The 24,839-nt window shown below is 40.7% G+C and overlaps 1 protein-coding gene across 2 annotated transcripts in view; it reads right to left on the bottom strand.

The window, feature by feature from the left end:
• The window catches only part of dusp10 (dual specificity phosphatase 10), a 39,612-nt gene extending 18,186 nt beyond the window's left edge, over window positions 1–21,426 (bottom strand). The window contains exons 1-2 of one of the 2 annotated variants that reach the window (XM_033025287.1): window positions 21,188–21,426; window positions 19,818–20,780 (exon numbers count right to left, since the gene is read on the bottom strand). In XM_033025287.1, the coding sequence (XP_032881178.1) occupies window positions 19,818–20,733 (916 nt within the window). In that variant the 5' untranslated portion in view covers window positions 20,734–20,780; window positions 21,188–21,426. The other variant, XM_033025288.1, reaches the window with a different exon arrangement.
• Window positions 21,427–24,839: the final 3,413 nt, after the last annotated feature.

Genomic DNA, 24,839 nt, shown 5'->3' with positions numbered 1-24,839 from the left:
CTTTGATTCTGCTGTGTGGGGATGTTTTATGTCAAATTCTATAGTGTGTTGTGTTCTTTATACCCTTTCTGGCTTAATCCCTCCCTTCACCACCTCCAGTTTAAATTCCAGTTGGAATATTTTGGAGGACCCAAGAACCAAGAACCAAGAACTGATCATCAATAGTTACCTGTCAAGGCCTTGGGAATCGCTCAAGAGTCCCAAGTGGGGTAAAATGTGTCAAGCGTTTTACTTTAAAAAGACAAACTTATTCATTGCCAAAGCTTAACCTCGGTTTTGAGGAGGGTACTTGACCTGAACCAGTTTCAATTTTTTAATTTTCTGCCTAACCTGCTGCGTTTTTCCAGCTTTTACTGTTTTCATTTCACAGGCCCAAAATGTTGCACCACAAATAGACCTTATGAGTTTAACAGTCAGCCCAGTCATTGCTAAAACGTTATGCTTTACCTCTGAAGTATGCAGTCAAAAATTCATCAAGTACCCCCCAAACTTCTGATTTTCGGTCTTAAAATGAAACAAATGTTTGTGTGGAATCGGGCTAATTTTGAAAGCATTTCCCTATCTCCTCCTCGCCATCAGCTGCAATGAAAATGGATCTGTGCATACCGATGCACTGAAGTGGTTTCGCCTCTGCAAATGTCCATGGAGATCAGTTGCAACTGTACTTGGTCTTGTTTAGGAACGAACAAGAAAAAATAAGTAGAATGGAGATCAATTGATCATGAGATTTATCCCATAAATTCAGCGACACAATGTGCAAAGATAAAAGGCATCTGAATTGTGTTTGAAATCTGCTTAGCAACATAAAAGGTGTGTTCTGTGTAGGGAAGGACTGCAGATGCTGGTTTAAATCGAAGATAGACACAAAATGCTGGAGTAACTCAGCGGGACAGGTAGCATCTCTGGAGAGAAGGAATGGGTGACGTTTCGGGTCGAGATCCTTCTTCAGACTGATGTCAGGGGAGTGGGCGGTACAGAGATAAAATGTAGTCGGAGACAGTAAGACTGGCAGGAGAACTGGGAAGGGGGAGGGGATGGAGAGAGAAGGAAAGCAAGGGAGACTTGAATTTAGAGAAGTCAATGTTCATACCGCTGGGGTGTGTTCTGTTGTTTTAAAAGTAAATGCATTTTGGCTAAATTTTTGGTTAGAACCAAATTTAATTTGAATGATGTGATTATTGATGACAATTTATTGCAACAAGGTTCATATCATTTCCTGGGTTGTGTTGTTTTAAATGAATATATAAATTGGATTGCTTTTGCCTGTACTTCTTTGGTAACCAGTGCCTGATACTTCCACCTCAACTCTTTGGATTGGCCAAGACTCAGGACTGAGGTACTTGAATGCATTTTTTCCCCTTCCCCATCCTTTCAGTTGGGAATGAAACTGCTTCTATTCAAATAATTCTTCCTTTGGTGTGGTTTAAATTGAGAACCTATATTTGCAATACTTATTACCAGTGCACAGTTATGAGTCAGGTTTTATCCACTTCTCGCCACAGAAAACAGCCCACATCTTTATCCAACAAAATGAAAGTTTCCAAAACGTACAATTTACAAGAGCATATTTTCCTTAGCTCACGAACACTTTATTCATGACAGATATTGGCAAAGCCAGCATTTAATGACCATCTTTATTTCCCTTTAAGCAGGTGGAGCAAGTTCTTATTGCAAATAAAGAGAGTGATATTGGAACGGAAAATTTTAGAGAACGTTTCCTTCAATGACTCAAGTTATAGATATAGAAATACAAAAACTACAGCTATTTGGAAACTGTGCAAATGATGCACACTATCATCATAAAAACATGACCCTCCAAAATAATCCTCTTGAAAGCTCTGAAACACTTGCTTTGAAGAACTACATTTAAAATTCTACAAGAATCATAAACAAAATGGATAAGCTTTGATCTGGGAAAATTAAATGAATTCCTTTGAGCTAAAGCCTGTCGATCTAAAGCTGTTTTAATCTGTGGCACAAAGGCTGTTAATTCAGGCTCATGCAACCATCAATTTGCACGCATGGACTAGGATTTAAGAAGCTGGAGAGAAGCTGGAGAGGAGACCACACTATTTTACATCCTAAAATAAAGGCTAAAATCTGTGCAACAAAAAGCTCCAATGCCAGCATTGTTTGGGGTAAATTCTTACTGACTGAAAATATACTCCAAGTTAAATACATTGTGAATGCAAGATGTTCCTCTGGCTTGAGACCCCCCTTTCTCTTCTCAATGTGAATAAGACTCTTTGCTCTCTTTCTGTTTCATACTTGGCTATTTCAGCATTATCAACGGAGTGTATGTGACATCTATTTTCCCTTCCAGAAATAAAGTGTTTCACATCTCTTTCAGAATCTCGCCAAGTGCCCTGCAACCAGTGTAGAGGCTGCTGTAAGAGGAAATGTGACATGTTATTTGCACACAACAAGTTCCCATGAACACCAATGTCAAGCGAGCTTGAAAGATAAATATTGCCCAGGACATCAAAGGTCCACCTGGTCTTCTTCATAATATAATCCTATGTGGTCTTTTCATCCGAGTTCAAAAGAACCATGCCGATCAATTTTTACTCACGGATATTTTTTCAACGTATGACCTCCTAGGACCACGTGTCGACCATGCTGCGAGTTTGTGGCGAGCGCAAACTCTTCTAAACTCGCAAATTAGGTTGCCGTAGTGGAACAGGCCCTTTACTAATCAAGAATCTGTCAATCTGCACCGTAAAAAGACTTAATGACTTGGCCTCCACAGCCACCTGAGGCAATGAATGCCATAGATTTACCACCCTCCGGCTAAAGAAATCCCACCTAATCTCCTTTCTAAAGGAACGTCCTTTTATTCTGAGGATATGGCCTCTGAATATTTCTAAGCTCAAGAAAGGCAAGAGTTCTAATAACCGAGTCACAGTTAACATTTTAAAATTGCTTTCATAACAGTGCAAAACAACTTTAGAACCGTATAGCACAGGAAGAGGCCCTTTAGCCCACAATGTCTGTGTTGAAGGAAGGCACAAGATGCTGGAGTAACTCAGCGGAATGGGCAGCATCTCTGGAGAGAAGGAATGCGTGACGATTCGGGTCAAGACCCTTCTTCAGACTGTGTCTGTGTTGACCAGGATACCAAAAATAAATTAATTAAATTCCTACTGCCTGTATTTGATCCTGATTCCACTATTCTCGGCATATGCATGTGTCTATCGAAAAGCTTCTTAGACACCCACTATCATTTTTGCTTCTACCACCACTCGAGGCAACTACTGCTATTTGTAAAGAAGTGCTTTGCACCCCTCCTTTAAACTTTCCCCTCACATCAAAAAGGCGTTCTCTCGAGTATTTGATAATTCCACCTTGTGAAAAAAATTCAAAGTTGCCAAATCATGCAATACTGTATTAAATACTGTTAGGATTTGTCTGTATTAAAATTAATTTGCCTCACCTTCTGATGAACTGCTTCACCTTGAATTTAAAACATTACTAATCTTTCAGAAAATTATGTGGAGAATTTTATGAATGCTTTCATTATTCCAGCTACGTGCCAAGCCACACCAATATGCCACCTGCATATCAAGAATTACACAGTGTACACACTCACTTTAATTTGCACTCAGATCTTTTACCCAGTTTCAGAGATCAATGTCGATATTGTGACACCTGAATAAATCTTCACCACCGTACATAAAGATCTGGATGAAGCCTATCTGAATCGCAGCAGTCATTTGGTAAATTCTACAGCGGGTTTTACTACTAAAATTATGGCAACATAACCATAGCTTTTGCCCGCAAGATGAAGTGCCATTCAACTTCTATGATTCTTAGGTGAGTTTCTGATGCAATATTCAATATGATGTTGCTGCCCAACAGCTAATATACATGCAAGAGATGGATTCTAGGTCAGATAGGTTAGTTATTTACATTGTAAAATATTTGCTAAACACCAGGGAGAAGATGCAAATGAGAGGATATGATGTCAAAAGCTGTTATTCAAGATAACCCACTATTTAGTCCAGAGTGTCAACTATCAAACTAGAAAGTCTTTGTGTTCACAGGCTATGTGTGTCCGTAATTGATAACCCAACATATAGAGGAAAATTTTCAAACACCAGTCACTCTTTCCCTTTTTTGAAAATTGGTAAAGTAGTGAGTGGCCATGTTGTATATTAATTTCCCCATTAGATAAGCATCCATCACTACAATACACAAGTCAAGGCTAATTAAATATACAAACTGGGTATTGGGTTTGTTGCAGGATCCACATTACAGTGAAAACCAGATGGACAAGGACAGCTATTTTCAGGCTCCCACATATCCCAGAGTTAGTTTTAAGAGTCTGCAGAAGCCAATTCTAACAAGACTCTTGTTTCGAGAAATCCCATGAAGCCATTAGATGACAACGTGCTCAAGGCCTGAAGAGCAGTTTCCAAAACCTCCACTTTTGGATGACTACCAGTCCAAAGGCCTCTCTATCAAATAGAATGGATTAAGAAGTTTGCATTGCTATTATTTTTTTACTGAGGTACTGGCGACCCTTCTCTGACACGGGAACGAGTGGGGAGAAGCGTAGAGTGTGCTAAGACTTGAAGAATTTGTTTTTGTACAACACCTTCACAAGCACCTTTTTTGAAAAGCTCCCTATGTACAACAGGCAATGCAGATCATTTGTAATCATACAGTCACTCTACTGATTGCAAGAAACTTTTAGCAAATGATAAGCTGGCTGCTCTGCTGAGGCCAGTACATTTTTTCCTAAATTACAAAGCAATCATGTGATTCAAAATGGAGGAACCATCACAACGTTTAAAACACATTTGGACAAGTACATTGATGGGATAGGTTTAGAGGGATATGGACAAACGCAAGCTGGCGGCACTAGTGTAGTTGGGGCATATTTGTCAGCATGGAGAAGTTGGGCCGAAGAGCCTGTTTCTATGCTGTATGACCTTGACTCAATGACTAACTTCCATATACAAGATAAACCACCACAATGTTGATGTCAATTGCATTGTGAACCAAACAACTCCCTGCCTGCTGCCTTGTATCACCTGAAAGATGACATTCAGTTCTATCACTCTGACACTTGTTTTCAGATTATAGAGCTGCCACCCTTGTCTCTTGCCTTGAGTATTTTTATTCCAGTAAAATAGTTGTACGCATGAAGTAATTTATCTCCTGCAACCCTTATGCAAGAATCGATTCAGGGCATAACTCTAGCTTCTGAATACCTGATTTGATTAACAAAACGGATAAATTGAAGGCCCCATCTGTTTGGAAGCCGATTATTAACCTTATGGAGGACAATATCTTATGTCGATTAAAAATGAGCTTGTTGTTAAATCCAACATAATTTTGAAAATTCTTTGTATTAAAGTAAAATACTATTATGTTTGTCTTATGTTTCTTTAATCTATCTTGGTTGAATGCAAGCAGTTATGAACATACATTCAGAAAGTACATAAGGGGGTTATAAGTATTGATTAATAAAACCACCATCCATCACTGTAAATCTTCAGAACTACAATGTTCCTTTCCTGAAGGTATCTTTAATGATGCTTGATGAAACAGAAATGAATATTAAAACATATTGCGAGCCCATGATTTTCCTAGCATATATTACAGTTAATGAACTTAGAAACACCATCAACTCAAATATTATCTTGTAAATTTTTATCTTTACATATTAAATGGGTTGATATGCGAAAATATATGATCAAATAATGCAGTTGAAATGTTTCCAAAATATACATAGAATGTCCATGACAAATAATATCTGCACTTTTTTTCATCTTAACAATTATGCCTAGCACCACCTGTTAGCATTACATCATCTACCACAACTTGACACACAACCTAAACAAAACGATATTCCTTGTACTGTTAGTATTCAAAAGTTGATGTCATGCCAACTGATGTCATTGTTGTTATCCAGCTCCACCACATTTCCATGGTGACAAGTGAGTGGAGAGTTTCAAGTTAGAGTCAGAGTTTAAGCAGGTGTCAATTTCTGAAAAGGTTAAGCACATCTGCTAAGCAAATCATCCTTCTTTGCAAGCAACTTTCTCAATAATTCACAAAGAGAGTGAAGCTGTACGATCCAATCCTTTGTTAGCATGCACACGCCACAGTGGGCACACTGTCTAATGTGCCTTTCATAATTCTCAGTGTAAGCGTTTAGGCTTCTCTTTCATGTATATCTGTACTAAAAGATACCTTCGTGATTTAATATTTTATTAAAAAAAATTGATTAACCATTAATCAAAACATTTTATAAACTGTCCCAATTTGATGCTAGCTGCATTTTTAAAGTGGATTTGTCAATATTCCAGTGTTCGTTTTACGATGCCATTTGGCAACAATTCACTTGTTCAAGTAAGGAACATGGCAGGAAAAGTGCTTAGGTAAGTTAGTAACTTGATTGCTGGGATAACAGCAAAAGCTCTTCTCTGGCATCTTTTCCACTGCCAAGCTCACTGGGCTGACTTTGGTTGGTTCCACATGACTTACCTGTGCAGCCCAGGCACCTCTAACAAAGACTTCCCTTTCTGTATCCACACGAATGCCCCTGTCCCACTTAGGCAATTTTTTAGGCGACTAGGCTGTCGCCACATGGTCGCCGGGGTGTCGACTGTATGGTCGTGAGTAGTCTCTTCAGCCGCCCAAAGAATAGTAGCATTTGTCTGGTTGCCACTGGATTTTGAAATGTTCAAAACTTTTCGGCGATAGTCGGCGACAGTTGGCTTGGCTTCTCCTGACTTAGGTGCTGTCGTAGGTTGTCGCCTGGATGACCTAGGTTGTGGCCAAGATGACGTAGGTTGTTGCCAGGATGACGTACATTGTCGCCGGTGCTGACTTCAGTTTTTTGTTGTTGTTAAAGTAATGAATCTATTTCAAATTTTATGTTGAAGGGGGGGGGTCCAGTCGTCATTTTTTCGGCGACCTGCTACGACTAAAAATAGCCTAAATGGGCCAGGCCCATAAGTCTTCAATTCTCAGATCCAATTTTTTAGCCTGGGAAGCACCAATAAACGAGAACCAGAAACTCAATGGGACACTTTGAGGTTCAAAAATAGAATTCAATTAAAGTGCAAGTAGCCAAGGCAACAACCAAAACTGATAGTGATTTCTGTTTTGATAAATTAGAGTGAACATTTCTGCACCCCTTTCCGGTCTCACAAAGCACGGTACAACGAATGAAATACTGCAGGAAGAACAGCAACCAATTCCTACAAAATCTGACAATAAGGCAGAGATTGGCTTTGTTTGAGAGATATTGAGCAATGATTAGGTGGTATACTAGGAATAAGTCTTCTGCTATTCTAGAAAATAGAGCCATAGATCTATCACATTCATTGGCGAGCGTTAAAAGGACCGTGCTACAGCATCTCACCTATAGAGAATAGCCTAGAAATGGCTTCACACATTCTCTTTGGGTGACCCTCACACTGTGCAATCTGGACAACAAACTTCACAACACAAAGGTCAAAAGTCTGAAGAAAGGTCTAGACCCAAAACATCACCCATTCCTTCTATCCAGAGATTTTGCCTGTCCCGCTATGTAACTCCAGCTTTGTGTCTATCTTCAAAGATAATGGAAATTTTGGTCAGGTTTCCCTGTGGAATTCCTTGCCTTAACTGTTATTGTGCACGGCAAGTTCTGTACTTCTCAGTATGCAGTCCAGCAGCCATGATCTGTGCAGCTACCACCTAAATGGATGAACCAGAACCAACAAGCAGTTACTGTAGAATGTTGATGCAGATGAATGGGTGCTCCAATGATAGCTGCAGTGGGGAAAATCTCCTGGGGACTTACAAATTGACCCTGGTGTAGAGGGGGAGGATGAGAACATGGGATAACAGAGACCTAGCATTAATGGATGATTGATGGTTGGCATGGACAAGATGAGCCAAAGGGCCTGTTTCCATGCTACATCCTTCAATCAATCAATCTTAACCACAACCCTTCCTCAGCACCAAACTATATGGACGTTGTGGTACTAAAGTTGAACTACCTACTTTGGCTTGCACTATTATAGTTTGGTTACCCAGTATAACATAGTACTAGTGTTTGTTGTATGATTATTTATTGTGTTGATATGTCAATGTGCCTGTAAAGTTTCAGCAAGTAAGAATTGTATTATTCCATTCCTGGTGAATGCTGTTGTCTTGATTTTTTATTTTAGATGGTGCAGCATACAGCACCGATCCTGTTGGTGTCTTTGCTTAGCACAACTTCAGAGGACAAAACCTTCACTGGTGAGAGCGTCTTGAACAAGGGTACATAACCACAAGAAAAGCAGCCAGTTATGTAAGACAGAGGTGTGTAGAAATGACTAAGTTACTAAAATGTGGGTGAATAAATATTTTAGAATGAAGTATGGAGGTATGGAGAAATAACACAGAAGAGCTGGAACCAGCATGTTTACACTGAATTCTCTGGACCTTAGAAGAATGAGAGGTGACATTGTTCAAACATATATAATCCTAGGGGTGCTTTATATGGTAGATGTTGCGATGTTTTCACGAGTAGGTTACTCACCCACATGAGGGAGGAATGATACATTTTCCTAATTTCCGAAGTTTAAAACAAATATTCAAACAGTTTAACAAAAAAGAAAAATAAGTCAAGATACTTCAATAAACTGGAGCAATGAATCATGATCCTGACCATTTGGCATGTCTAGCCCAGCACAGGTTGATCAAACTGATTTCTCAGTGTAAAATGTCGGTGAATTGCAGCTGCTTTGCTCTCTGCTGCGAGAGTCCAAAGTTGGAGTTTGCTGACAAACAGTTGTGAGAATTTTGGGGCTACTACATCTCGCCAAACATGTACACAAGCTGCGTGCAGCTGTAAACAATTGCCTGCTAAAACCTGTTCTCTTCCCCTGCTCCCTTTTCTCCTACCACCCACCTACACGAGAGAAAAATTACAGGAGCCGATGAATCCACTAACATTCCTTTGGGAAGTAATGGATCACAAGGGTAGATGTGGGATAGAGGGGAACTGACACGGTCATAAGATCTTAAGTGATAGGAGTAGAATTAGGCCATTTGGCCCGCCAAGTCTGCCGTTCAATCATGGCTGATTTATCTCTCCTGCCTGGTCCCATTCTTCTGCCTTCTCCCCATAACCTCTGACACCTGTACTAATCAAGTGTCTATCTATCTCTGCCTTATGAATATCCACTGACTTGGCCTCTACAACCTTAATTTGCCAACAGTCATAAAAAACTCAAAATACATGAAAATAAAGTGACGAGTGGTAAGGCTTTGGGGATGTGCCAAGATTGAGGAGGTGGGGGGTGGCTCAGTCTCAGTCTACCCCAGGACAGAAGGGGGAGGAGTTGTAAAGTTTGATAGCCACAGGGAAGAAGGATCTCCTGCGGCGTTCTGTCCTGTATCTTGGTGGAACCAGTCTGTTGCTGAAGGTGCTCCTCAGGTCATGGATGGGGTGAGCTGTATTGCCCAAGATGCTCCGCCCAGGACAGAGCCAGCCTTCCTGATGAGTTTGTTGATCCTATTGGCATCCGCAGCCTTCGCCCAGCACATGGCAGCGAAGAGGATGGCACTGGCTACCACCATCACTGCAGATGTTGAAGGAGCAGAGCCTTCTCAAAAAGTACAGCATCTGTCCCTTCTTGTACAGGGCCTCAGCGTTCCTGGACCAGTCCAGTTTACTGTTCAGGTACACTCCCAGGTATTTGTATTAGGTACACTACAGAGTATAGAGTCCGAGCTTACTCAACCCCTCCCAATAGCTCAGCCCCTGATTTCAAGGATGAGTGAACATAAACTGAGCCAGACTTTAAATGGGGGGGTGGCATCTCATGGCAAAGACTGCTGTTCAGCCACCGTGAGTTTTCTATGTAAAAGAAAATCTAATGAAGTTGCCAGAAATATGAGCTGAGAACGGCATGATGACATCAGCCAGTTATAAGCAACTGGACAGATGGTGCATCTACTTAACCAATGAGGTCCAAGGATTGTGAAATAAACAGAAAGACTGAGGGAAGGATGTTATTAGAATCAGTAAACTTAATGTCAGATCAGAAAGATTTTAAAAAAAGCAAAACAAATGGAGAGACCAGAATGAACAAATAAATTAATAAAAAATTGAAATGTTTAAAATTTCTTGAAATAATTCACAACATGAAAAAAAGTCACCACATCTCGAATTGTTTATTTTATGCGCAAGAGGTTAAATTGGCGTCATGAACACATACCACACCATTAGTTGCTAGGCTTAACTTTGTAGGTAGATTTAATGGCAATTAAGGTACAAATGCAGGAACATCATGAACAAGGGGAGGGTAATTGCAATGTACTGTTTTCATGAAGCTGCCAGTATTTTGTGCTGATTCCACATCAAAAGTTGCTTGTTCATGTGTGCATTCGTAGCAGCACGCATCAATCATCCCCGGTAAGATTTTGCAGCATATCTGGTGCACACATAATTGGCGTTACTCTACATTTGCCAGTGTGTACACAGATTCAAGCAAGCATAGTTGGTGTGAAAGCAGGACACCAGTGCAATAATATATTGGTATGAAAGGAATCTTCTTACAAACAGCAATATTAATTTCAGCGTGCTTTTCATGCCATTTCCCCTCACCTCCGTTTGTTTGTGTGCCTGTCTAAATGCCTCTTAAATATCTCTATTGTATCTGCCTCCACCCTATGCAAAGTGTTTTGTGCACCCACTACTCCCTGATCTCCACTCTCCGCAGCAGTGTTCGAGGCACCCACCAGTCCCTATGTAAAACAACAACTCACCTTAATGCTACACCCTGCAGTATTTGACATCCCTCAGCCCACAATATCTGTTGAACATGATGCCAGGTTAAGCAAATCTCCTCTGCCTGCATATGATCTACATCCCTCCATAGCCATGTACCCATCTGAAAGCCTCTTAAAGCCACTATTGTATCTGTTTCAACCACCACCCCTGGCAGGACATTCCAAGCACCCACCACTGTGTAAAGAAAAAGACAAAGGTTTTCCCAGCACATCTTATTTTAATTTTTCACTCTTCCACCTTAAGGCTATGCCCTCTAGTCTTTGACAATTCCACCTGATAAAAAGGATTACAACTATCTAGGCCTCTCATAACTTTATACACTTCTTTTAGACCTCCCCTCAACCAGAGAAAATACCGTACATTTGTCCAAACTGTCCTTGTAGCTAATATCGCTAATCCAGGCAAAATCCGAGTGAATCTCTCCTGTACCCTCTCCGAGTTCTCTATGTACTTTCAGTAATGCGGTGACTAGAAGTGCACACGATACTCCAAGTATGGTCTAACCAAAGTTTTATAAAGCTACAACATGACTTCCTGAGTTTTTTGGCTCAAACCCCAACCAATGAAAGCAAGTATGTCAAATGACTTATTTACTAACCCATCTACTTATGGTGTCACTTTCAGGGAGTCATAGACTTGCACCCCACTCTGTACATCAATGTTCCTCAAGGTCCTGTCATTCACTGTATACCTTTGTACATCCATACACTGACAACTCGAAACGCAACACCACGCATTTATCTAGATTAAACCCCATCGGTCATTTCTCCACTCATATCTCCAACTGTTCTATGATCAGTTCCATCCCATGACAACCTTTCTCACTATCCAAAAATCCACCAATCCCTGTGTCATCTGTAAATTTAATACTTTGCCCACTTGTTCTTATCCAGGGCATTTATAAATTAGAGGTCCCAACACTGATCCGTGTAGAACACCACTGGTCACAGACCTCCAGTCTATGAAAACCAGTCCACCACTACCCTCTGCTTTCTATGGTCATGCCATTGAAAACAGAGGGTGAATCAAATCTACAAAGGTTTGAATCCCTTCTGTCTTCTGGATCAGATTACAATGTGGTACCTTGTCAAATGCCTTACTAAAGTCCTGGATGACAACATCCACTACCCGATCATCAATCATCCTCATCACTTGGCGGAGGGGTAAACTTACTGCCTTACAGCGCCAGAGACCCGGTTCGATCCCGACTACTGGTGCTGTCTGTATGGAGCTGAGGGGGGTGGGGAAGGTTTGGAGGTTGTACGCTCTCCCTGTGAATGTAGTTATGTAGGTAAATTGACGGTGTATGTGTAAATTGTCCCCAGTGTGTGTAGGTTTGTGTTAATGTGCGGGGATCGCTGGTCGGTGTGGACTCGGTGGGCCAAAGGGCCTGTTTCCTGCGCTGTACCTCGAATACTAAAACTAAAACATATACCAGCCATGATTGACATGAAACTATGGGCTAAACTCAATGCATTAGACCCCCTCCCCTCATTATAGTTAAAGCAAATGCACTGACTTTCAGCTGCTAGATGGTCTCAGACTTGAGTCAATGCATAAGCAAGGGAGTCAAAAATAAGCTGATCACAAGGAATATCTTGTTGGTGAATCTCTCAGAACCACCACAACAAGGCAAATACATTTCAGGATATAAAGTATTTAATCTGTGTACACAGATTAGCAATTATAATTTTGTTTTAAATAAGTTTCTCATATGATGGTTTTTCATTCTTGATTTTCTATGCAGGATTGGCCAAAATTAAAAAAAAAAATTCTCTACATCATGTGAATGCTTAATCTAATGACTAACCATGTGAAAGTCTAGCTTCAACAGTTCAATGCGCATACATAATACAACATCCACACAAAATGTTAATGTTATTTACAGTGAAACAAAGTGCTGGAGTAACTCAGCGGATCAGGCAGCATCTCTGAACGCAGCAACTCTGGAGGACATGCAGAGGTGATGTTTCAGGTCAGGCCACTACTAAAATTAGTTTGAAGAAGAGTCCCAATCCGAAATATCACCTATCCATATCCTCGGAGATGTTGCCTGATCCCCACTTCGTGTTTTACTCAAGATTCCAGCATCTGCTGTTCTTTGGGTCTCAATGTTATTTACAGTGTCTGCAATAATTATATTCTTCATTTTATTTATTATGAAGAACTAAAGAGTAATTTAATATCACAAGTGTATTTTGATAGTTCAATTAGCTAACACAGCAATGCATATCTACAATATATCTACAGATGCCCAAATTTGGTGACAAAATGTGATATATCAAATTGCTTTTGGGTACAAAGAGTCCCTGAGATACCGTTAATGTCCTGTTACCTCCAATTGTTCTGCAGCATCAAGGGCATTTCAGCGCTGAAACCTTCAATTATGTGCCCAGAATTTTATCTGTGAACTGTTAAAAGGACACTATCTCAATTCCTGCAAGTGTGTTATGCAGTGCATTCTTGACAGCTTAAGGAAACTATATGGATTACTGTCCCATACACAAAAGAAGACTTGAATGAAAACTTGATGCAACAGTGTATAAAATATAATTAGATGATCTTAGGGCAATGGAGTGGCAACACCAAAAGAATAGAGCTGCTCCTTATACTTAATTGAATTCAAAAGGTGAACCAAATCTACAATAGCTCGATATTGTTGCAACCTTATTAAATTCTACAACTTTATTTGTTTCGATTGACGTAGACAAAGTCCATACACAAATCTGATGCAAGGAACATTTTTTTGTAAAGTCCTAATACAAGCAAATGATCAGAAACCCTTGTGTCTCAGTAGGTTAAAAGCATATTTGTCTCAAAGCAGCCTCTTTCCCGTTTTGATAATTCCATCGCACTGAACGGTCTATTTCCAGTTCATAAAATAAGAGCTTTGTGCAATGCTAACATCTATCAGCACCTTTCCAACCGCACTTACTTGCTGAACCATCCTCAATTTAAACAGTAATTCAATCCTGAAAACAACGCTGTGGCCTCCAGATCAATTTATATTCAGAAACCTCCGCACCACAGAAACAGTAATAGGCCTAACTGCCAATACCAAACTTGGAGTGGATATTCAGTCCCAGAGACTGGACATAGACATGCTATCTCTAAGCAACAGTATTTGCAAACACAAATTGAATTCTGGTGCAGCCATTTAGAGTATATATAAATACGATGAGAGTTTGAAGAAAAGCTAAAATCAATGCAATGTTGTATCACGCACAGAACCATCATTATACAATGTTTATACTACGATATTTTCCAATTATATGTTTGCATTAAAAATCATTTTACAGTTTTTCAAAACTAAACACGTTTTCCTGCCCTTCAAAATTTGTAAATGTTTTCTACTTGGTTCTGGTTTCCTGTTTTTACACTTTTAATCTTATGTAACTTGAGTCATAAAAATAAACTGCCTTTCAAGCTATTTCCTTGAGATTTGTTCGTCAAAAGCCATTTATTGATTTGCTTAATAAAACTATCAATTTACAAGCCCTGCAGACCATTGTCTAGTACAAGTTTCAGATACCAATAGACCAATAGGTATTCAAGTATTGGAGCGAATTTATACAAGGATACTGAGCATCTGTTTGATGGACTGCAGAAAGAAGAATCTGGGGACAAAACATCTCATGACACAGACAGAGCTTGGGGAAACAGGGCGAGGTCTGACACCAATGCATGATCATTGCCAATACATTTCCCCATCTCTATTCTACCTGGATGTTCAACACCCTAGTGTTGAAAGCTAAGCCACGCTTTCTAGGATAGTTGCAAGCTGCAAAAGCACAACTTTGCTTTTCTTTGCTTCTGAATGTCGGATGGAACATGTGTGCATGTGTACATATGTTTTTCATACACAGGTACAGCTAGTACTAATTGCCCATTAACCACATGCACTGGCAAGTGACTTATCCCCTTATACCACTGCAATCATCCTATCAAAGGTACTCCCATATCTCCTTTGGGGACAAAGTGCTAGGATTTAAATCCGGCAATAAATAATGAAGAGTGTGAATGTGTGCAAATATCTTTAAAATTAGGAATTGGTTTGATTGGATAACAAACTGGAGATGTTTCAACTTGTCAACTTTAACCAGTGGCCCAAATATTTAACCCAGTGGACAAAATCTAAATTAACTTGGTCAACGATAAATAATTCACAAGAAACATCTTTACTCAGAGTGGATTAGAATGTTAAACTCGCTACCCATATGATGTGGGTGTGATGAATAAGTCTTTCTTTAAATATAACCTGGCACAACACAAATTACAAGAAAATAGAAAAAATAAGCAAAATTAGGTTAAAGTGAGGTTAATGGGAGGGGTATTGGTCCAGCCAGTTCCAACTGTTGCCATAGGCCTGAATGACCCACGACTGCAGTCAGTTTTATGTAACTGGAGAAAGTGCAAAGATCATATCAGAACTGAGAGATTATAGTTATCAGGAAAGACTGACCAGGTTGGAGCTTTCTGGTATGGAAAAGAGAGGTTTAAAGTTGACATAATAAAAATCTTAAAAATAATGAGCAAGTTGAAAGGATAGATGTCAGAAAAAGAGTTTAGCTCGTAGGAGAATTCAAAATTAGTGACCTTGAATACAAGATAATTATCACTAAATGCCGTGAGGAATAATGAGGAAGCTCCATATGGAAAGAGTGTGGATAGAAAGCGGAACTTGCCACTGCGGAGGAAAATATTTTGGATATTTTAACAAATGAAACAGAGAAAAATGGGAGAGAAGTGGTCTCAGAAAGATGTTTAGAAATTGTGATTTTTTTCTTTTTGTTTACAGGGCATGAATGGGATTGGTAAGACCAGCATTTATTGTACATTTCCGATTACCCTCTGGGCTATTTCAGAGGGCAGACACAAGTCATCCACAATGAAGTCATCTATAGCCACAGTAAGCAAGGGTGGTAAATGTCATTCCCTGAATAGGATGGGGTTTTAGGACAATCTAACAGTCTGTTGAAATTAAATTTTTTAATTACAAATTTAAAAGACATTTGTACACGTACATGGATAGGAAAGGTTTCAAGGAGTATAGGCCTAATAAGCAGTTGGGACATCTAGGTCCGTATGTGCAAATTGGGCCAAAGGGACTGTTTCTGTGCAGTATGACTATCTTGTGATTTTAATACAAATTACCCAGTGGGGGTTTCAACTCAAGTCCCCAGACCCATGGCTTCAAGTTGCTAATCAATTAACTATGCAACTGCACCAATTATGCAACGGCATCAATTAACTATGCAACTGCACCCATGTTAGAAGTAGGGCAGAACACGGTGCACCACTTCTAGAGGTGCTGGTGTTCACCTCTAAAAGAGGTGAACACCAGCATAGAAGAATTGAAAAAGGTTTGTCCATTTCTATGCTATATATGTTAGGTCATTTTAATCCACGTTGAGTTAATTCACTCAGGTCAGATTACAGAAAGATGATAAAAGGTGTTATGGTCTAAGTAGCTGCTCAAAGATTCATGAAACAAGTAGTTGGCCATTCTGACGATCAAACCAATCTGCATTGACCCAAGTCCATATACTTAATAATATCAACTAATAACAAAATAATAATAATCTTTCTCAAAAAGTTCAATTTGTACAGGCACCCAAAACTTGCGTGAAAAATCCTCATGTTTTCCCTTTTAAATAACTGGTTTAATATTAAGACCATGCCTCTTCATTTCCACCCAGATTAAATATTATTTAAAACCTATCCTAATGAATCATTAAAATATTTTAAAGACACTGATCGTAAAGGAAATACAAGCCAACATTTTGCAATCCTCTTTATAATCTCATTTTCTAACATTTATTATCATTCTGGATAATCTACCATGTACTTTTACTAAGTCCAATATATGCTTCCTGAGTAGTTAATTGTTAATGCTGTTCGTGGCAAACCATATTAGATTTGACCTAAATTCTATATAAATTATACATCTTTTTATGTAACCAACATTTTAAAAGAATATTTTCAAAACTAAATGTCTTCTGGCTGCTTACTTTCCAAAAAATGCTCCAGTTTAGTTTTTTTTAGGTCCACAACCTCACACTGCATCTGCTAAAGTTTGCCCACCTAACTCAGTCAATGTCTAACTATTCTAACTTCCTGCTCTAAAACGACACAATTTACCATGCCTCCTACACAGTCGAAATATCAAGAAGTTAGGAGGCTTAATTGACATATGCAACAATTAAATACTTACTTGTTGCTGCTTTACAGGCCACAACAAAACAGTAAATAATAAGTCAATAAGCTAAGAGTTATACAAGTTGATAGTGCAAGCCAAAGTATGTAGTGCAACATTACACAAAGTCTATAGTGGCTCAGTGCTGAGGGGGGGTAGTAGTTAGTGTTAGTTAGTTAGTTATTGGTGTGCTGCTCAAATTTCACTGCACCAGAAATGGTGTATGTGACAATAAATGTCCTTTGTCCTTTGTTATAGCAGAGTAGTTCAAGCGCCTGATGGAAGAAGCCATTCTCAAACCTGAAGATAATGTTTTCTCTGGCCACATTCCAGAACACATGCAATATTCCTTTTCTTTCCCCGACATCCGTGTATAAGGTTAAAAACGAAGTCCCAGATTTCTGGGAAACATCAATAGAACCAGATAATGTATTATTGCTATTTGTATCTCTTGCTTCCAACATTAGCACTTGTTTTTGCCAATAGTTGCTCTCTATAGACATCCCATGTGCAACACCCTCTCAAATAACGCAATTAAATCGATTTGCACAGCCATGACAAATCTAACCAATTGTCATCTGCTACTATTTGTCCAAGTGTTCAATCATGGTGTCTTACAACAGATTCTAGTCATTTCCAAGGGTAATGTTAAACACAAAGGTCTGTAATCATCCTCCCCTTTTTAAATTATGGAGCGACTACATTTACAATTTTCCAACCCAAAGGCAGAATCTGAGTAAAGAATGTTTTGGAAAATTACGACTCGCACAATTGTAATTCATTCACCATCCCTTAAATAGTGCTCATCAGGTCTTGTAATCTTATGTTCCATGTTTTCTCTATTAACACTTTTAAACATATTCAATGTATTTAGCATATGCATTTATTTTACTTTGAGGTTCCTTTATAAAATTTCCATATAAAATTATAAAATCGTGAGAGAAATAGATCAGATAGATGCACATAATCTCTTGCCCAGAGTAGGGGAATCGAGGTCCAGAAAACATAGGTTCAAGGTAAAGAGGAAATGATTTAATAGGAATCTGAGGGGTAACTTCTTCACACAAAGGATGGTGGGTGTATGGAACAAGCTGCCAGAGGAAGCAGTTGAGGCTGGGACTATCCCAACGTTTAAGAAACAGTTAGACAGGTACATGGATAGGACAAGTTTGAAGGGATATGGACCAAGCACAGGCAGGTGGGACTAGTGTAGCTGGGACATGTGGCCAGTATGGGCAAGTTGGGCCGAAGGGCCTGTTTCCACACGGTATCATTTTATGACTCCTTTGTATCAGTTGTATTTACTTCTTCCCCTCCTATATTAGGTAACAAAATAGTTTTAATTTAGCATGTCTACCATTTAATTATCTGTCATAGTCCTGCATTAATTTATCTTCAATGGATAATCATTAATTTTAATGACATTTAACCTAAATATTTTCATAAACATCTTTACCGTTATATCTGATACCTCTCACTGGTTTTATCTGCATGGTTTTGACCTTGCATTGTTGCATTTATACCATTCTGGTCCCCTTAAGTTTGAAAATATTCCTACATTTACCAACCCTTTTCTCTCAACTTGTTATTCCCTCATTTGGTGACTCCAAATTAAAAAAAGAATCGTCCATTCTCATAACTAAAGCTGCTAATCTCTACAGCCAGTTCAGTGTCTTTACAAGATCTTCACAATGGCATCGACAATCTTCCCAAAAGGACCCTTAAAACTGACATATCTAGTCTTTGGCTAAACCAATAACTGGTGCAGATTTGACATTGTCAGTAAAATCTATTTCCATTCATATTCCTAATAGCATGTAATCACAGCGACTCTCACTGAAATTGTGTTAATAACAAGCTACTCATCCATCATGTGTTTTCTAATGTGTCTTCTTGCATCTTACAATTTTTATACATTTTCCATTATAGGCCTTTTTTTCTTCCATCCAGGCCGAATGACAATGAAGGTCACACATTGTTCTGCAATTAACCACCAAGGGAAAGAATATTATTGTGATGTTTGAGGGGAATAAAGTAATTGTATTTCCCTTATATTAACTCTTGGTGAAAAAGTGGTCTACCTAGGAGCTTGCAAAATATGGTAGATTCAATCCCAAATGTTGCCTGAAGATTGGAGTGACAAGATGCGGTGGGACTCAAACCCTCATCAATCTGTTTGGAAGATCAATGCTGCAGTAGCCAACCTGCTCTGCATTTCATATTGTTGCTGCTCACTTCATCCATGATAATTAACTGCATTGAGATTGAAAAACTGCAATGCATTCAAAACCAAACAAAGTCAATATCATTGTCAAATGTCCTTACTGATGTTGTATCAGAAATTGTGTTTGCCTTGCAATCAGGACCTTTCACAACTTGTTAATATCTGCAGGAAACATCCTTGGTGTTCATTTTTCTCTGATGAAAGGAGAGACATGCCACACATACTGTATCCTAGATCCAGGCTGCTTTTCTCTCTGCTTGCAAGTGCGTTTTTTTTCATAACCATGATTTCTACTTAATACCCAGTTAAAAAAAACTACAAGCTAAACTTCCCAATTCAACTTCATCATTTTATATATTAAAACATCGTGCAAATAGCTAATATGTCCAAAGGAACAATAAAATGTATGGCTTTGTGGAAATATTAAAAGGAACTGATGAAGTTTCACAGTGTTTTTGTTTCCGAATTACACTCATCTCTTGTAACTTCCTTTTACCATTTCCACAAAACTGTTTTGTACATCAGTCTGCTCCCTATCACAATGCCACATATTATCTTTAAAAACTTTTATTTTCTCTATAAATGAAATAAAAATATTTAAACAATAATACCTTTTAAAACCAATGGATCCTTGCCTTCTCGCTTCAACGATTCCAGGACTATATGCAAGGGTTGTGAGGGCATGACCCGGTTGGGCTCATTAGTGTTCTCATCGTAAACAATGATCTCCTTGGCGAAAATCCTTTTATAGGAGTCCTTGCCTTCCCTGCAAGAGATGAGATCCAAGACCGTGATTTTGCCCTGCTGCAGCCGCCGCCTGCTGATCTTGTCCGAGCAGTTAATGTGGACGGCACCCTGGATATGGCTTTTGTTATACTCCATGAAGGGGCGGCAGTCTATGATCACAGGACCCTGGCTCTGTGACTGGGGGCCCTTGCTGCATTTGGTCAATTTCTTGGCTAACTCGGTGGGGTAAATGGTGCGGACGCCGGCGATGTGCTTGGTGGATCCACTTAATGGAGGAGACAGGAGTCCTCCGAGTCCAGCGGCAGAGGCAGAAGAAGGCGGTGGGTTCAGAGTGGCACCATTCTCATTGCTGCTACTGCTGTTGCTCACCATCTGGTTACTGGCACAAGAGGCACAGTTTGCAGAAGTCCCGAGTTTAGAAGCAGAGGCTGGGACGAGGTTGCTGCTGCCGGCTGATCCTAGGGTCTGGTCGCACCCGTTGCCTTTATTATCGTAGGTGGTCACAGTGCAGCAACTAGCGCTGCTGCATCCACAGGACAGGGAGCGCACCGAGCCGTTGGATGATGGCATATACGTGAAGTTGACGCTTCGGAACGAAACCCCAGCCTCCGGGCTGAGGATCGTGCTCTGGGTCTGGGGCTTGCAAGCAGCAGGGGCAGTGGTCGCTGGAAGAGAAGCCACGTAGGTGCTATCTAAGCGGAGATGAAGTTCCTGCGGTCGGACCGGCCTCGGCAATGCCACCACACCAACAATCCGTTCGTCGAGAGGGGATGGAGGCATCAGGATGATGGTGCTGGGCGCTGCTGTCGATCCGAGGACTAAATGGACTGAAACGGGATCAAATGTACTGTTAGCATCAGAGGGGAGGGAGGGTGTGTGAATGTTGGGGAGGGGAGGGGAGGGGTGGGGGGTGGTGGTATAAATTAAAAGATACGCTGCTGCAAATAGACAGAGAACTCAACTAAAAATAAACTGGGGCGAAGAGCGCATGCAGTTGGCAAGCAGCTGAGCTGACTTTAAATGCATTCGCTATTTATTATCTTAGTAAAAGTTCAAGATGGATCAGTTTAATGGTAGTTCCAGGCGGAATCACGGCCCCTTGACTCTCTCTCCCTCACTCCCTCCCTCCCTCTCTCCAGTCCACTGCCATTCGCACTCACTCTCACACTTGTCGCCAGTCTGCAGCGGCTCCTCGCCAGGAACCAGGCAGGGCACGTTCCCACAGTGTACTTACATCACAGTGTTAAGCTGCTAGACCTCATCGACGTGCGACTCACTCTAAATTATTCACTTTCTGTTGTTTATTGCGATTTCAATACTTTTTTGTTTGTGTTGCTCACTCGGCGTGCAGGTGGGAGCGTTGCCTCTTTAATAGGGCAGCACTTATACAGCGCGTTGGTTTAACCTGTGGGAGCGGGGCGGGGCCGACAGCCTGATGGACACGGCGGCGGACCAATGGCGAGGCGGGGTGGCAGGCAGTGGCCCCGCCCTCTGTTGAACTGGCCAATCGGTGGCCGCGGGGGGCGAGAGGAGTGACGCGCTGCCGCAAGCATGACATCATCGACGGCCAATGGTAGGGCGGAGAGCGCTGCAAGCGGGCACGCAGTTAAAGGGACCGCTGATAGCCACAAAATGCTGGAGTAACTCAGCGGGACAGGCAGTAAACTGACCGCCGCCAGGCAGCGTGCCGGAGGTGTGCCTGCTTCCCTCCTTCCCTCCCTGCCTGCCTGCCGCATCGCCCATGAACTGTTTGCTTTTCAAATCATTTAGCGCAGATCCCAGTGTTTCACATTATTTATTTGTGTGGCGGGTGTAGACCGAAGTGAACATGCAAGTATTATGTATAGGAATGAACTGCAGGTTCTGGTTTACACCGAAGATAGACACAAAATGCTGGAGTAACTCCGCGGGACAGGCAGCATCTCTGGATATAAGGAATGGGTGAATTATGTATTATTTTGGTATTTGGACTTCTTTGCCAAGGCTGGAGAGGGATGCTTTATTTATTTAATCATTTGGCGCAGCCCCCAGTGTTTCACATTATTTTTTTATGGGGGGTGTAGACTTGCAAGGGAAAGTGAACGTGGAAATATTATGTATAGGAAGGAACTGCGGATCCTGGTTTACACCGAAGATAGCCACAAATTGCTGGAGTAACTCAAAGGGACGGGGGAAGGAATGGGTGACGTTTCGGGTCGAGACCCTTATGTATTATGTTGGTAATTCCTTGGACTTCTTTGCCTGGGCTGGAGGGATATATATTTTTTTGTGGTTATATCTTCAAATCATTTAGCGCAGGCCACAATGTTTCACATTATCTTTATTTTTGTGGGCGGGGAGAGAAGGTGAAAGTAATATGTTGGTATTTCCTTGGACTTCTTTGCCTGGGCTGGAAGGGTTACTTATTTTTGTTTTTGTTGCTTGTCTGGCAGTAACATCACAAGGTTCACCATAGATCCGCAGCGTTACTGCCGAGCACAGTGTGCTGCATTAAAAAAAAACCCCGCCTGTGTTGCGCTGGGACGTAACCCAGACCTGACATGAATGCACAAGTTTAACTTGCGGACCGTGGTAAAATAATAATCTCCGGATGTGGATGGAGCGTTGATGTCAATGCTTCTGTCCAGGTAATTGGAAGGAGCGTTTAATGCCCAAAGCACGTTAGTACTGAGAAACCATGCGGTATTAAAGCAATATCTTAAGTCACTTGTCCTTTGCGCGAATATTTGGGCGTCTTTAACATTTCTTCTACCATAAGATTATTTGTTTAAACACTAATTGTACATTCACTAGGGGGCAGATTATCCTGCGACTACACTTGAATGTATCTATATGATCAACTAGACGCAGTACCTGACAGAAATTAGGGCGGGGGTATCGCATGCTGAGCAGGAGAATCTCTTTGCTTATCCCCGGAAAACCGACCTACTGTTTTCAGCACCCGATGTTAAGTGCCCGGGTATAATAAATAGGAAAATATTCCCTGGGGCCGCTGATGTCGCATATATAACTGTAATTCGAATTACTTTTAACGCCAACCCCTTTTAGTACAGATGGTTAAAATAAGGTATTTTTTCTGATGCAAGAAGCTGCACGCTCAATTCCCACTCTGGAAATTCGCGCATACAATCCGGGGCGCAGTTTGAATGCAACCCTGAAAGAGTGTTGCACTTTCAGAGTAGGATTCTTTAGGAAAGGGTTGAAAGGGGGAGGTCTCATGAATTTCAAGGTTCCGTTTAAATTCCCTGCTTGTCCTCACTCAAGAGTCGATCATGCTTTATTGAACGATGAAATTCTCACTTGCGGCACTAAGTAAGAATGGTCCATATGGTCTGGACAATATATTTGTCTTCACCAATATTACAACATCGGATTATCTGGCCAGTAACATTGTGCCAATGGAAATGTTACATTGCTCCTATGTTTCATACATTCCACCAGTTTTACTGCAGATTCGAAGTGTTAGTTATAATTTTGTATATATAAGTTGTGAAAATACCACAGCGATGAAGGTCCTTTGTTATTGAAAAGAATCAGATATTAGATTGAACCCCCCAGCAAACTATAATCATTAAAATTGGAAAAAAATATAGTCATGAATTTCTTGAAAGTTGTTTCTAATTTGCTGCCCCATTTTACAGGAAATGCAGTTGAACACGTGTACAGTCCGTTGCTGGCACGTTTTACTGATGTGAGAGTATTAACTGAAGGGAATTTCCTGAACTTGGTTCAAATTATAAACTATTCAACATTTATTTTATGCTACAAGAACCTCATGCAATGTAGCTCTGGAACTCGTAGGAACATCTTCTATCATATTTATTTACTGATTTTGCATTTACCTAGAATCACAAGTTTTCTTACGCAGATGTTCAAGACTGAGAAAACACCTACTTACTGACTGTGATACAGAAAGAGGCCATGTGGCTTATTGGGCCCATGCTGACTCACTGCAGAGCAATCCAATCAGTCTGAAGAAGGGTCTCAACCTGAAAAATCACCCATTCCTTCTCTCCAGAGATGCTGCCTGTCCTGCTGAGGTACTCCAGCATTTTGTGTGCATCTTTGATTTAAACCAGCATCTGCAGTTCCTTCCTACACAATCCAATCAGTTCCACCACTTTCGCCTTATTTCTCTGTAGGTGTACAACCTAGTCTCACATGTCCAGCAATTCCATTCTTGATCTTTGCCACTTAATAATAATAATATATTTTATTGTCATTGCCCATAAGCGCAACAAGATTTGGTATGCAGCTTCCATCCGATGTCATAACATAAATAACTAATACAATTTAGATTTAGATACCCCGAGAACATGGATTGTAAAAGAACAGTAAAATAGTAAAAACAGTTCAAACAGACTAAAGTGCAGATGTGTCTGTGCGACGTGACCATCCGAGGGGGACAGTCCAGGGGGGGTGGGGGGCAATCAGCAGGGCCGGTTCAGAGCCGCTATAGCTCTGGGAATGAAGCTGTTCCTGAGTCTGGAGGTGTGAGGAGTCTTTATGGATGCTGACGGCCTTCCTGAGGCACCGTGTGTGGTAGATGCCCTCCAAGGCTGGTAGCTGTGTCCCAATGATCTTCTGCGCTCTGTGGATGACGCGCTGAAGAGCTCTCCTCTCCGCCTCCGTGCAGCTGAGATACCACACAGAGATGCCATACGTTAATATGCTCTCTGTGGTGCAGCGGTAGAAGGTTGTCAGCAGCTGTTGGGGCATCTTGACCAGCGCAGCGGTGTTGGTGGACCATGTGAGGTCCTCTGAAATGTGAGTGCCCTGAATGTACTGATACTCGGAGCAATTTGTAGCAGCTGATTAGCTACCAGCATGTCCTTGGTGTCTGGGAGGAAGTCGGAGCACCAAGTGGAAAGCCATTTGTGATTTAA

The sequence above is a fragment of the Amblyraja radiata genome, chromosome 8, assembly GCF_010909765.2.
Source record: "Amblyraja radiata isolate CabotCenter1 chromosome 8, sAmbRad1.1.pri, whole genome shotgun sequence".
Classification (NCBI taxonomy): Eukaryota; Metazoa; Chordata; class Chondrichthyes; order Rajiformes; family Rajidae; genus Amblyraja; species Amblyraja radiata.
Note: the sequence above shows the minus strand (reverse complement) of the source record. Positions and strands in the feature narration are given on the sequence as shown.